General features: G+C 46.6%; 1 protein-coding gene across 2 annotated transcripts in view; it reads right to left on the reverse strand.

Moving 5' to 3' along the window:
- Window positions 1-4,207: 4,207 nt before the first annotated feature.
- Window positions 4,208-15,377, reverse strand: part of pibf1 (progesterone immunomodulatory binding factor 1) — a 147,708-nt gene continuing 136,538 nt past the window's right edge. For both annotated transcript variants that reach the window (XM_071330976.1, XM_071330975.1), the window contains exons 16-17: window positions 6,285-6,512; window positions 4,208-4,705 (exon numbers count right to left, since the gene is read on the reverse strand). In XM_071330976.1, the coding sequence (XP_071187077.1) occupies window positions 4,652-4,705; window positions 6,285-6,512 (282 nt within the window). In that variant the 3' untranslated portion in view covers window positions 4,208-4,651. The remainder of the gene's footprint in view (window positions 4,706-6,284; window positions 6,513-15,377) is intronic.

Consider the following 15,377-nt stretch of genomic DNA (forward strand, 5'->3'; position numbering starts at 1 on the left):
CGACCAGGGTGATGAAACCACCGACCAGGGTGATGAAACCACCGACCAGGGTGATGGAACTTCCGACCAGGGTGATGAAACCACCGACCAGGGTGATGGAACCACCGACCAGGGTGATGGTACCACCGACCAGGGTGATGGAAACACTGACCAGGGTGATGGAACCACCGACCAGGGTGATGGAAACACTGACCAGGGTGATGAAACCACTGACCAGGGTGATGGAACCACCGACCAGGGAGATGGAACCACCGACCAGGGTGATGGAAACACCGACCAGGGTGATGGAACCGCCGACCAGGGTGATGGAACCGCCGACCAGGGTGATGGAACCGCCGACCAGGGTGATGGAACCGCCGACCAGGGTGATGAAACCGCCGACCAGGGTGATGAAACCGCCGACCAGGGTAATGGACCCGCCGACCAGGGTGATGAAACCACCGACAGGGTGATGAAACCACTGACCAGGGTGATGGAAACACCGACCAGGGTGATGAAACCACTGACCAGGGTGATGGAAACACCGACCAGGGTGATGGAAACACCGACCAGGGTGATGAAACCACCGACCAGGGTGATGGAAACACCGACCAGGGTGATGGAAACACCGACCAGGGTGATGGAAACACCGACCAGGGTGATGGAAACACCGACCAGGGTGATGGAACCACCGACCAGGGTGATGGAACCACCGACCAGGGTGATGGAACCGCCGACCAGGGTGATGAAACCGCCGACCAGGGTGATGGACCCGCCGACCAGGGTGAAGAAACCACCGACAGGGTGATGAAACCACCGACCAGGGTGACGGAAACACCGACCAGGGTGATGAAACCACTGACCAGGGTGATGGAAACACCGACCAGGGTGATGAAACCGCCGACCAGGGTGATGGACCCGCCGACCAGGGTGATGAAACCACCGACAGGGTGATGAAACCACCGACCAGGGTGATGGAACCACCGACCAGAGTGATGGAACCACCGACCAGGGTGATGGAACCGCCGACCAGGGTGATGGAAACGCCGACCAGGGTGATGAAACCACCGACAGGGTGATGAAACCACCGACAGGGTGATGGAACCACCGACCAGGGTGATGAAACCACCGACCAGGGTGATGGAACCACCGACCAGGGTGATGAAACCACCGACCAGGGTGATGGAACCACCGACCAGGGTGATGGAACCACCGACCAGGGTGATGAAACCACCGACCAGGGTGATGGAACCTCCGACCAGGGTGATGGAACCTCCGACCAGGGTGATGAAACCACCGACCAGGGTGATGGAACCGCCGACCAGGGTGATAAACCCGCCGACCAGGGTGACGGAACCACCGACCAGGGTGATGGAAACACCGACCAGGGTGATGGAAACACCGACCAGGGTGATGGAACCACCGACCAGGGTGATGGAACCACCGACCAGGATGATGGAACCACCGACAGGGTGATGGAACCACCGACAGGGTGATGGAACCTCCGACCAGGGTGATGGAACCACCGACCAGGGTGATGAAACCACCGACCAGGGTGATGGAACCACCGACCAGAGTGATGGAACCACCGACCAGGGTGATGGAACCGCCGACCAGGGTGATGGAACCGCCGACCAGGGTGATGGAAACGCCGACCAGGGTGATGAAACCACCGACAGGGTGATGAAACCACCGACAGGGTGATGGAACCACCGACCAGGGTGATGAAACCACCGACCAGGGTGATGAAACCACCGACCAGGGTGATGGAACCACCGACCAGGGTGATGAAACCACCGACCAGGGTGATGAAACCACCGACCAGGGTGATGAAACCACCGACCAGGGTGATGGAACCTCCGACCAGGGTGATGAAACCACCGACCAGGGTGATGGAACCACCGACCAGGGTGATGGAACCACCGACCAGGGTGATGGAAACACTGACCAGGGTGATGGAACCACCGACCAGGGTGATGGAAACACTGACCAGGGTGATGAAACCACTGACCAGGGTGATGGAACCACTGACCAGGGAGATGGAACCACCGACCAGGGTGATGGAAACACCGACCAGGGTGATGGAACCGCCGACCAGGGTGATGGAACCACCGACCAGGGTGATGGAAACACCGACCAGGGTGATGGAACCACCGACCAGGGTGATGGAACCGCCGACCAGGGTGATGGAACCACCGACCAGGGTGATGGAACCACTGACCAGGGTGATGGAACCGCCGACCAGGGTGATGGAAACACCGACCAGGGTGATGAAACCACTGACCAGGGTGATGGAAACACCGACCAGGGTGATGGAAACACCGACCAGGGTGATGGAACCGCCGACCAGGGTGATGGAACCACTGACCAGGGTGATGGAACCGCCGACCAGGGTGATGAAACCGCCGACCAGGGTGATGGACCCGCCGACCAGGGTGATGAAACCACCGACAGGGTGATGAAACCACTGACCAGGGTGATGGAAACACCGACCAGGGTGATGAAACCACTGACCAGGGTGATGGAAACACCGACCAGGGTGATGAAACCGCCGACCAGGGTGATGGACCCGCCGACCAGGGTGATGAAACCACCGACAGGGTGATGAAACCACTGACCAGGGTGATGGAAACACCGACCAGGGTGATGAAACCACTGACCAGGGTGATGGAAACACCGACCAGGGTGATGGAACCGCCGACCAGGGTGATGAAACCGCCGACCAGGGTGATGGACCCGCCGACCCGGGTGATGGAACCGCTGCTGCCAGGGTGATGAAACCACTGACCAGGGTGATGGAAACACCGACCAGGGTGATGAAACCACTGACCAGGGTGATGGAAACACCGACCAGGGTGATGGACCCGCCGACCAGGGTGATGAAACCACCGACCAGGGTGATGAAACCACCGACAGGGTGATGAAACCACCGACCAGGGTGATGGAAACACCGACCAGGGTGATGAAACCACTGACCAGGGTGATGGAAACACCGACCAGGGTGATGGAAACACCGACCAGGGTGATGGAACCTCCGACCAGGGTGATGGATCCGCCGACCCGGGTGATGGAACCGCTGCTGCCAGGGACAGATGAGCACTAACAGTCCCCAGCACAGGGCTGTTTTCATGCACACATTTAAGGGACCACATAAGTCTAGGAGGGGAGTGGACCAGGGAGGTCGCCATAAAACCAAAGTTGCTACCCAACTGGCACAGACCATATTTATTTTAAATGATCCTTCACCTCCAATACACAGAATAAGTTAACGATCATTCACCTCCAATACACACAGAATGTTCTGGAACTGATGCTAAGCTCAGAAACATAGAAAGAAAGGAACATTGAGAGGAGGGACGGACGGAATAATTTAAGCAATTCAGGCGGACAGACGGGCTCAATAATACGACACCGATAAGAACACGAGTCTGAAAACATCAAGGTATGCGTACCATTTCTATTTTTAACGCCAATGCCTTCTTGCCTTTCGTCTAACAAATCAAATGGCGGAGGAGGAGGAGCTACTGCCTGAGCTGCTGTCCCCTCTACTAGATGACTAACAGTCAAACTACAGTGTTGATTCAGGAGGAGGAGGTACTGCCTGAGCTGCTGTCCCCTCTACTAGATGACTAACAGTCAAACTACAGTGTTGATTCAGGAGGAGGAGGTTCTGCCTGAGCTGCTGTCCCCTCTACTAGATGACTAACAGTCAAACTACAGTGTTGATTCAGGAGGAGGAGGTTCTGCCTGAGCTGCTGTCCCCTTTACTAGATGACTAACAGTCAAACTACAGTGTTGATTCAGGAGGAGGAGGTTCTGCCTGAGCTGCTGTCCCCTCTACTAGATGACTAACAGTCAGACTACAGTGTTGATTCAGGAGGAGGTTCTGCCTGAGCTAATTAGACGTTTCTGTTGCACAAAGGATACAGGTTGTGGGTGTGTTTTCCGAATAATCAGTTAGTTAGTTCTACTCAACAACTGGGCTACATTCCATGTACAGTATATGCTGTGATCCTCAGGGTCAGGCTAGGGTCAGGGCTAGGGTCAGGGCTAGGGTCAGGGCTAGGGTCAGCGCTAGGGTCACGGCTAGGGTCACGGCTAGGGTCAGGGCTAGGGTCACCGCTAGGGTCAGGGCTAGGGTGAGGGCTAGGGTCAGGACTAGGGTCAGGGCTAGGGTCAGGGCTAGGGTCAATGCCAAGCAAAACAGAAATTGTGAAGACGAGTAGAGTGTAGTTTTGACAGATTTTTTTATTAAAAAGTTTTAGCGAGTCAATCGATTAGATACACAGATATCCTATTACCAATACAGATATCCTATTACCAATACAGATATCCTATTACCAATACAGATATCCTATTACCAATACAGATATCCTATTACCAATACAGATATCCTATTACCTATACAGATATCCTATTACCTATACAGATATCCTATTACCAATACAGATATCCTATTACCAATACAGATATCCTATTACCTATACAGATATCCTATTACCTATACAGATATCCTATTACCTATACAGATATCCTATTACCTATACAGATATCCTATTACCAATACAGATATCCTATTACCTATACAGATATCCTATTACCAATACAGTAAATACAACCCAGTTTGGAGTGTCTACACAAATCCCATCTGCACCACCTGTAAGGCCATTGGTCATTCAGGCTGGAACTGGACTTTCCTGTACCAGTCAGGAGCTTCCTTATTGGTCTGGAAGAGAGAGAGAGAACATGAGTTAGTCCAGGGGAAATGTTACTGTATTTGTAATACGGCTCGTGGTGCAGTGACCTCTGTATTACTCAAACATAACTATTGGATACGGAGGTTACTAGTTTCTACCATAATACATTGGAGGAATTCTCCACGTAATTGTAGTAACACGGCAGAGCTGAGAACAGCAATACCAGCACCAACTGGATGACGAGCATCAAAAAGCTGACAGAGGTTGGGGAGGGATGGGTCTACTGGAGGACGGGTCTACTGGAGGACTGGTCTACTGGAGGACTGGTCTACTGGAGGACTGGTCTACCGGAGGACTGGTCTACTGGAGGACGGGTCTACCGGAGGACGGGTCTACTGGAGGACGGGTCTACTGGAGGACTGGTCTACTGGAGGACGGGTCTACTGGAGGACTGGTCTACTGGAGGACTGGTCTACTGGAGGACTGGTCTACTGGAGGACTGGTCTACCGGAGGACGGGTCTACTGGAGGACGGGTCTACTGGAGGACTGATCTACTGGAGGACTGGTCTACTGGAGGACTGGTCTACTGGAGGACTGGTCTACTGGAGGACGGGTCTACTGGAGGACTGGTCTACTGGAGGACTGGTCTACTGGAGGACTGGTCTACTAGAGGACGGGTCTACTGGAGGACTGGGTCTACCGGAGGACGGGTCTACCGGAGGACGGGTCTACCGGAGGACGGGTCTACTGGAGGACGGGTCTACTGGAGAATTGGTCTACCGGAGGACTGGTCTACCGGAGGACTTGTCTACCGGAGGACTGGTCTACCGGAGAACTGGTCTACCGGAGGACTGGTCTACTGGAGGACGGGTCTACTGGAGAATTGGTCTACCGGAGGACTGGTCTACCGGAGGACTGGTCTACTGGAGGCCTGGTCTACTGGAGGACTGGTCTACTGGAGGCCTGGTCTACTGGAGGACTGGTCTACTGGAGGCCTGGTCTACTGGAGGACGGGTCTACTGGATGTGTTGGTGAGGATATGGATGGCAACAATCACAAATAGCACCCGAAATGTTGCCCAAATGCCCCCCTATATAGGGAATAGGGTTCTATTGGGCCCCTGGTCTAAAGTAGTGCACTATATAGGGAATAGGGTTCTATAGGGCCCTGGTCTAAAGTAGTGCACTATATATAGGGAATAGGGTTCTATAGGGTCCTGGTCTAAAGTAGTGCACTATATAGGGAATAGGGTTCTATAGGGCCCTGGTCTAAAGTAGTGCACTATATAGGGAATAGGGTTCTATAGGGCCCTGGTCTAAAGTAGTGCACTATATAGGGAATAGGGTTCTATAGGGTCCTGGTCTAAAGTAGTGCACTATATAGGGAATAGGGTTCTATAGGGTCCTGGTCTAAAGTAGTGCACTATATAGGGAATAGGGTTCTATAGGGCCCTGGTCTAAAGTAGTGCACTATATAGGGAATAGGGTTCTATAGGGCCCTGGACTAAAGTAGTGCACTATATAGGGTTCTATAGGGCCCTGGTCTAAAGTAGTGCACTATATGTGTTGCAGTATTAACCTGTGTGCGTGTGAAGGGTTAACACTCACGAACACGGTGGGTTTGGGTCTGTGTCTGTGCGGGTTCTGCTCATCCTCCTCTGTGGTTCTGCTGAGGTGTTTGGGTCTGTGCCTGTGTGGGTTCTGCTCATCCTCCTCTGTGGTTCTGCTGAGGTGTTTGGGTCTGCTGAAGGCCAGCACCGTCCCAGCCCCGTCAGGATCCAGGAGGGACTTTCCGGACCTCATACTGAGCAGAACCTGCTTCATCACAGATAACTCCTGGAGAGAGGACAGAGGGGGTCAGGGGTCAGGCTACACGACGTAATGTGTTACAGATAACTCCTGGAGAGAGGACAGAGGGGGTCAGGGGTCAGGCTACACGACGTAATGTGTTACAGATAACTCCTGGAGAGAGGACAGAGGGGTAAGGGGTCAGGATACACGACGACAGATTACAATAGACACTAGGAGAGTCTACATGACAGCAGACCAGATTACAATAGACAATAGGAGACCAGATTACAATAGACAATAGGAGACCAGATTACAATAGACAATAGGAGACCAGATTACAATAGACAATAGGAGACCAGATTACAATAGACAATAGGAGACCAGATTACAATAGACAATAAGAGAGTGTACATGACATCAGACCAGATTACAATAGACACTAGCAGACCAGATTACAATAGACAATAAGAGACCAGATTACAATAGGAGACCAGATTACAATAGACAATAGGATACCAGATTACAATAGACAATAGGAGACCAGATTACAATAGACAATAGGAGACCAGATTACAATAGACACTAGGAGAGTCTACATGACAGCAGACCAGATTACAATAGACAATAGGAGACCAGATTACAATAGACAATAGGAGACCAGATTACAATAGGAGACCAGATTACAATAGACACTAGGAGACCAGATTACAATAGACACTAGGAGACCAGATTACAATAGACACTAGGAGACCAGATTACAATAGACAATAGGAGACCAGATTACAATAGACAATAGGAGAGTCTACATGACAGCAGGCTAGAGGTCGACCGATAATCGGAATGGCCGATTTCAAATTTTCATAAGAATCGGTAATCGGTATTTTTGGACACCGATTTGCAGATTATTATTTTTTTTTTTTACACCTTTATTTAACTAGGCAAGTCAGTTAAGAACACATTCTTATTTTCAATGACGGCCTACCGGGGAACGGTGGGTTAACTGCCTCGTTCAGGGGCAGAACGACAGATTTTTACCTCGTCAGCTCGGGGATTTGTTTTTGCAACCTTCCGGTTACTAGTCCAACGCTCTAACCACCTGCCTTACACTCCACGAGGAGCCTGCATGGCAGGCTGAGACTACCTGTTACGCAAGGGCAGCAAGAAGCCAAGGTAAGTTGCTAGCTAGCATTAAACTTATCTTATAAAAAACAATCAATCTTAACATAATCACTAGTTAACTACACGTGGTTGATGATATTACTAGTTTATCTAGCGTGTCCTGCGTTGCATATAATCGATGCGGTGCCTGTCAATTTCTCATTGAATCACAGCCTACTCACAGCACTGTCGTTGCACCAATGTACCTAACCATAAACATCAATGCCTTTCTTTAAAATCAATACACAAGTATATATGTTTAAACCTGCATATTTAGTTAATATTGCCTGCTAACATGACTTTCTTTTAACTAGGGAAATTGTGTCACTTCTCTTGCGTTCTGTGCAGCAGTGTCAGGGTAAATGCAGCAGTTTGGGCCGCCTGGCTCGTTGCGAACTGTGTGAAGTCCATTTATTCCTAACAAAGGTCGTAATTAATTTGCCAGAATTTTACATAATTATGACATAACATTGAAGGTTGTACAATGTAACAGCAATATTTAGACTTAGGGATGCCACCCGTTAGATAAAATACAGAACGGTTCCATATTTCACTGAAAGAATAAACGTGTTGTTTTCGAAATGATAGTTTTCGGATTCGACCATTTTAATGACCAAAGGCTTGTATTTCTGTGTGTTATTATGTTATAACTAAGTCTATGATTTGATATTTGATAAACAGCATTGCGCTGTTTATGACTTCAAGCCTATCAACTCCCGAGATTAGGCTGGTGTAACCGATGTGAAATGGCTAGCTAGTTAGCGGGGTGCGCACTAATAGCGTTTCAAACGTCACTCGCTCTGAGACTTGGAGTAGTTGTTCCCCTTGCTCTGCATGGGTAACGCTGCTTCGAGAGTGACTGTTGTCGATGTGTTCCTGGTTCGAGCCCAGGTAGCGGCGAGGAGAGGGACGGAAGCTATACTGTTACACTGGCAATACTAAAGTGCCTATAAGAACATCCAATAGTCAAAGCTATTTGAAATACAAATGGTATAGAGAGAAATAGTCCTATAATTCCTATAATAACTACAACCTAAAACTTTTTACCTGGGAATATTGAAGACTCATGTTAAAAGGAACCACCAGCTTTCATATGTTCTCATGTTCTGAGCAAGGAACTTAAACGTTAGCTTTCTTACATGGCACATATTGCACTTTTACTTTCTTCTCCAACACTTTGTTTTTGCATTATTTAAACCAAATTGAACATGTTTCATTATTTATTTGAGACTAAATTGATTTTATTGATGTATTATATTAAGTTAAAATTACCGATTAATCGGTAGCGTTTTTTTTGGTCCTCCAATAATCGGTATCGGTGTTGAAAAATCATAATCGGTCGACCTCTACAGCAGACCATATTACAATAGACAATAGGAGAGTCTACAAGTTAGTTGGCTAGTTAGTTACAGAGCAGTGTTTTAGCTAGTGGCTAGTTAGTTACAGAGCAGTGTTTTAGTTAGTAACTAGTTAGTTACAGAGCAGTGTGGTGGCTAGTAACTAGTTAGTTACAGAGCAGTGTTTTAGCTAGTGGCTAGTTAGTTACAGAGCAGTGTTTTAGCTAGTGGCTAGTTAGTTACAGAGCAGTGTTTTAGCTAGTGGCTAGTTAGTTACAGAGCAGTGCTTTAGCTAGTGGCTAGTTAGTTACAGAGCAGTGCTTTAGCTAGTGGCTAGTTAGTTACAGAGCAGTGTTTTAGTTAGTAACTAGTTAGTTACAGAGCAGTGTTTTAGTTAGTAACTAGTTAGTTACAGAGCAGTGTTTTAGCTAGTGACTAGTTAGTTACAGAGCAGTGTGGTGACTAGTAACTAGTTAGTTACAGAGCAGTGTTTTAGCTAGTGGCTAGTTAGTTACAGAGCAGTGTTTTAGTTAGTAACTAGTTAGTTACAGAGCAGTGTTTTAGCTAGTGGCTAGTTAGTTACAGAGCAGTGTTTTAGTTAGTAACTAGTTAGTTACAGAGCAGTGTTTTAGTTAGTAACTAGTTAGTTACAGAGCAGTGTTTTAGTTAGTAACTAGTTAGTTACAGAGCAGTGTTTTAGCTAGTGACTAGTTAGTTACAGAGCAGTGTGGTGACTAGTAACTAGTTAGTTACAGAGCAGTGTTTTAGCTAGTGGCTAGTTAGTTACAGAGCAGTGTTTTAGCTAGTGGCTAGTTAGTTACAGAGCAGTGCTTTAGCTAGTGGCTGGTTAGTTACAGAGCAGTGCTTTAGCTAGTGGTTAGTTAGTTACAGAGCAGTGTTTTAGCTAGTGGCTAGTTAGTTACAGAGCAGTGTTTTAGTTAGTAACTAGTTAGTTACAGAGCAGTGTTTTAGTTAGTAACTAGTTAGTTACAGAGCAGTGTTTTAGTTAGTAACTAGTTAGTTACAGAGCAGTGTTTTAGCTAGTAACTAGTTAGTTACAGAGCAGTGTGGTGACTAGTAACTAGTTAGTTACAGAGCAGTGTTTTAGCTAGTAACTAGTTAGTTACAGAGCAGTGTGGTGGCTAGTAACTAGTTAGTTACAGAGCAGTGTGGTGGCTAGTAACTAGTTGGTTTCAGAGCAGTGTGGTGACTAGTAACTAGTTAGTTACAGAGCAGTGTTTTAGCTAGTAACTAGTTAGTTACAGAGCAGTGTGGTGGCTAGTAACTAGTTAGTTACAGAGCAGTGTTTTAGCTAGTAACTAGTTAGTTACAGAGCAGTGTTTTAGCTAGTAACTAGTTAGTTACAGAGCAGTGTTTTAGCTAGTAACTAGTTAGTTACAGAGCAGTGTGGTGGCTAGTAACTAGTTAGTTACAGAGCAGTGTTTTAGTTAGTAACTAGTTAGTTACAGAGCAGTGTTTTAGCTAGTAACTAGTTAGTTACAGAGCAGTGTTTTAGCTAGTAACTAGTTAGTTACAGAGCAGTGTTTTAGCTAGTAACTAGTTAGTTACAGGAGCAGTGTTTTAGTTAGTAACAGAGCAGTGTTTTAGCTAGTGGCTAGTTAGTTACAGAGCAGTGTTTTAGCTAGTAACTAGTTAGTTACAGAGCAGTGTTTTAGCTAGTAACTAGTTAGTTACAGGAGCAGTGTTTTAGTTAGTAACTAGTTAGTTACAGAGCAGTGTTTTAGCTAGTGGCTAGTTAGTTACAGAGCAGTGTTTTAGCTAGTAACTAGTTAGTTACAGAGCAGTGTTTTAGCTAGTGGCTAGTTAGTTACAGAGCAGTGTTTTAGCTAGTAACTAGTTAGTTACAGAGCAGTGTTTTAGTTAGTAACTGGTTAGTTACAGAGCAGTGTTTTAGTTAGTAACTAGTTAGTTACAGAGCAGTGTTTTAGCTAGTAACTAGTTAGTTACAGGAGCAGTGTTTTAGCTAGTAACTAGTTAGTTACAGAGCAGTGTTTTAGCTAGTAACTAGTTAGTTACAGGAGCAGTGTTTTAGTTAGTTGGCTACGTAGCCGTCAGGACCGTTGTGGCTCTGGGTCGGTATCAGCCCTCTATTTCTCACCCTGTGGACACATGCCCTGGCTGCCTCTCTGGCATTTCAAACAGCCAGGCCTGCTCCTCTCTAATACGGCAGGCCTAATATGAGAAGCAGCTGTCTGCCAGGCCTGAGGGGTACATACTCCATGCCAGCGGGCCAGTAGTAGAATGCTGCGGTTGTAAATAGCGAAGAAGAACATTTCTTGAATCGAATTCTGTTATCAGCTCTGAGGTCCGGCTCAGAGTGGACAAAACATTAAGAACACCTGCTCTGAGGTCCGGCTCAGAGTGGACAAAACATTAAGAACACCTGATCTGAGGTCCGGCTCTAATGTGGAAGGATATGAGACGGGGGGCGTCTTGTCAGCCTGTCTTATGGGGGGGGGAGGCAACTTGACGGAGACTGAAAACAATCTGTGTAATTGTGGACGTTTTTATTTATTCAATTCAGGGAGAGCAATTACAATTTAAATTCACTTCAAAAACGGGCTATCCACTGAGGAGACAAAACATTAAGAACACCTGCTCTTTCCATACACTGAGCGGACAAAACATTAAGAACACCTGCTCTTTCCACGACATACACTGAGCGGACAAAACATTAAGAACACCTGCTCTTTCCATACACTGAGCGGACAAAACATTAAGAACACCTGCTCTTTCCACGACAAACACTGAGCGGACAAAACATTAAGTACACCTGCTCTTTCCATGACATACACTGAGCGGACAAAACATTAAGTACACCTGCTCTTTCCATGACATACACTGAGCGGACAAAACATTAAGTACACCTGCTCTTTCCACGACATACACTGAGCGGACAAAACATTAAGAACACCTGCTCTTTCCACGACATACCAGGTGAAAGCTATGATCCCTTTACTGACGTCACTTGTTAAATCCACTTCAATCGGTGTAGACGAAGAGGAGACGTGTTCACTGAGGATGTTAAATCCTTCACGTGTAACATGGATTGTCTGCCGTTCAGAGGGTGGACGGGAAAGACGACAGATTGAAGCGTCGTTGAACAGGGTTTGGTAGTAGGTGCCAGGAACAACCGGTTTGTGTGAAGAACTGCTCAGTCAGTCTATAGCCTAGTGGTGACTAATGATGTATAGCAGGATGTACAGGGAGGAGGTGAAGAACTGCTCAGACAGTCTATAGCCTAGTGGTGACTAATGATGTATAGCAGGATGTACAGGGAGGAGGTGAAGAACTGCTCAGTCAGTCTATAGCCTACTGGTGACTAATGATGTATAGCAGGATGTACAGGGAGGGGGTCAACTCAACATTAGAGAGGTGTTGTCATACTCAGTGTATAGCAGGATGTACAGGGAGGGGGTCAACTCTCTCTCTGTACTGTACAGTGTGATTCTACAAACAAGCCTCTCTCTCTCTGTACTGTACAGTGTGATTCTATAAACAAGCCTCTCTCTCTCTGTACTGTACAGTGTGATTCTATAAACAAGCCTCTCTCTCTGTACTGTACAGTGTGATTCTTCAAACAAGCCTCTCTCTCTGTACTGTACAGTGTGATTCTTCAAACAAGCCTCTCTCTCTCTGTACTGTACAGTGTGATTCTATAAACAAGCCTCTCTCTCTGTACTGTACAGTGTGATTCTACAAACAAGCCTCTCTCTGTACTGTACAGTGTGATTCTTCAAACAAGCCTCTCTCTCTGTACTGTACAGTGTGATTCTTCAAACAAGCCTCTCTCTCTCTCTGTACTGTACAGTGTGATTCTTCAAACAAGCCTCTCTCTCTCTCTGTACTGTACAGTGTGATTCTACAAACAAGCCTCTCTCTGTACTGTACAGTGTGATTCTACAAACAAGCCTCTCTCTCTCTGTACTGTACAGTGTGATTCTTCAAACAAGCCTCTCTCTCTCTGTACTGTACAGTGTGATTCTACAAACAAGCCTCTCTCTCTGTACTGTACAGTGTGATTCTACAAACAAGCCTCTCTCTCTCTGTACTGTACAGTGTGATTCTACAAACAAGCCTCTCTCTCTGTACTGTACAGTGTGATTCTTCAAACAAGCCTCTCTCTCTGTACTGTACAGTGTGATTCTACAAACAAGCCTCTCTCTCTGTACTGTACAGTGTGATTCTACAAACAAGCCTCTCTGTACTGTACAGTGTGATTCTACAAACAAGCCTCTCTCTCTCTGTACTGTACAGTGTGATTCTTCAAACAAGCTTCTCTCTCTGTACTGTACAGGTGTGATTCTTCAAACAAGCCTCTCTCTCTCTGTACTGTACAGTGTGATTCTTCAAACAAGCCTCTCTCTCTGTACTGTACAGTGTGATTCTTCAAACAAGCCTCTCTCTCTGTACTGTACAGTGTGATTCTTCAAACAAGCCTCTCTCTCTCTGTACTGTACAGTGTGATTCTTCAAACAAGCCTCTCTCTCTCTGTACTGTACAGTGTGATTCTACAAACAAGCCTCTCTCTCTGTACTGTACAGTGTGATTCTTCAAACAAGCCTCTCTCTCTGTACTGTACAGTGTGATTCTACAAACAAGCCTCTCTCTCTGTACTGTACAGTGTGATTCTTCAAACAAGCCTCTCTCTCTCTGTACTGTACAGTGTGATTCTATAAACAAGCATCTCTCTCTCTGTACTGTACAGTGTGATTCTACAAACAAGCCTCTCTCTCTGTAGTGTACAGTGTGATTCTATAAACAAGCCTCTCTCTCTCTGTACTGTACAGTGTGATTCTACAAACAAGCCTCTCTCTCTGTACTGTACAGTGTGATTCTTCAAACAAGCCTCTCTCTCTCTGTACTGTACAGTGTGATTCTACAAACAAGCCTCTCTCTCTGTACTGTACAGTGTGATTCTTCAAACAAGCCTCTCTCTCTGTACTGTACAGTGTGATTCTATAAACAAGCCTCTCTCTCTCTGTACTGTACAGTGTGATTCTTCAAACAAGCCTCTCTCTCTCTGTACTGTACAGTGTGATTCTTCAAACAAGCCTCTCTGTACTGTACAGTGTGATTCTACAAACAAGCCTATCTCTCTCTGTACTGTACAGTGTGATTCTACAAACAAGCCTCTCTCTCTCTGTACTGTACAGTGTGATTCTACAAACAAGCCTCTCTCTCTGTACTGTACAGTGTGATTCCACAAACAAGCCTCTCTCTCTATGTACTGTACAGTGTGATTCTACAAACAAGCCTCTCTCTCTGTACTGTACAGTGTGATTCTTCAAACAAGCCTCTCTCTCTGTACTGTACAGTGTGATTCTACAAACAAGCCTCTCTCTCTGTACTGTACAGTGTGATTCTACAAACAAGACTCTCTCTCTGTACTGTACAGTGTGATTCTTCAAACAAGCCTCTCTCTCTGTACTGTACAGTGTGATTCTACAAACAAGCCTCTCTCTGTACTGTACAGTGTGATTCTACAAACAAGCCTCTCTCTCTCTGTACTGTACAGTGTGATTCTACAAACAAGCCTCTCTCTATGTACTGTACAGTGTGATTCTACAAACAAGCCTCTCTCTCTCTGTACAGTATGATTCTACAAACAAGCCTCTCTCTCTCTGTACTGTACAGTGTGATTCTACAAACAAGCCTCTCTCTCTCTGTACTGTACAGTGTGATTCTACAAACAAGCCTCTCTCTCTACTGTACAGTGTGATTCTACAAACAAGCCTCTCTCTCTCTGTACTGTACAGTGTGATTCTTCAAACAAGCCTCTCTCTCTCTGTACTGTACAGTGTGATTCTACAAACAAGCCTCTCTCTCTCTGTACTGTACAGTGTGATTCTACAAACAAGCCTCTCTCTCTCTGTACTGTACAGTGTGATTCTACAAACAAGCCTCTCTCTCTCTCTGTACTGTACAGTGTGATTCTTCAAACAAGCCTCTCTCTCTCTGTACTGTACAGTGAGATGTAGGAGGACCTACAGTCCCACCGTCGAGGAGGACCGACAGTCAAAGTTATATAAAAATGAAAGACCTGACGATCTAAACGAGGTTAACACACCTTTCACATAGGATTCACAGTACGTAGCCTGTTAAAACAAACGGGCAATGTTTATATGATCCCCTTTTCAAACAGCCCCATTTTTTACCTCTCTCGTCCGCATTCGTCTTTTACATAGCCATTGCAAGGAGCAAGAGACATTCAACTTTGACCCTGTCTGTTGTTGCGGTCGTTGTCACGGTAACCTGACAGCAGCAAGTAGTAAATTCCTCAGGCAGGATCCAAAGCTTTTTCAGTTCTTCACATTCACAACAGTAAGTTAGCAGCTCGCCATACTTGTAAATCATTTGTAAATAATGACCTTGTAATGTGTTCATTTTCCTT

Source organism: Salvelinus alpinus, chromosome 10 (genome assembly GCF_045679555.1).
Source record: "Salvelinus alpinus chromosome 10, SLU_Salpinus.1, whole genome shotgun sequence".
In the NCBI taxonomy this organism is placed as follows: Eukaryota; Metazoa; Chordata; class Actinopteri; order Salmoniformes; family Salmonidae; genus Salvelinus; species Salvelinus alpinus.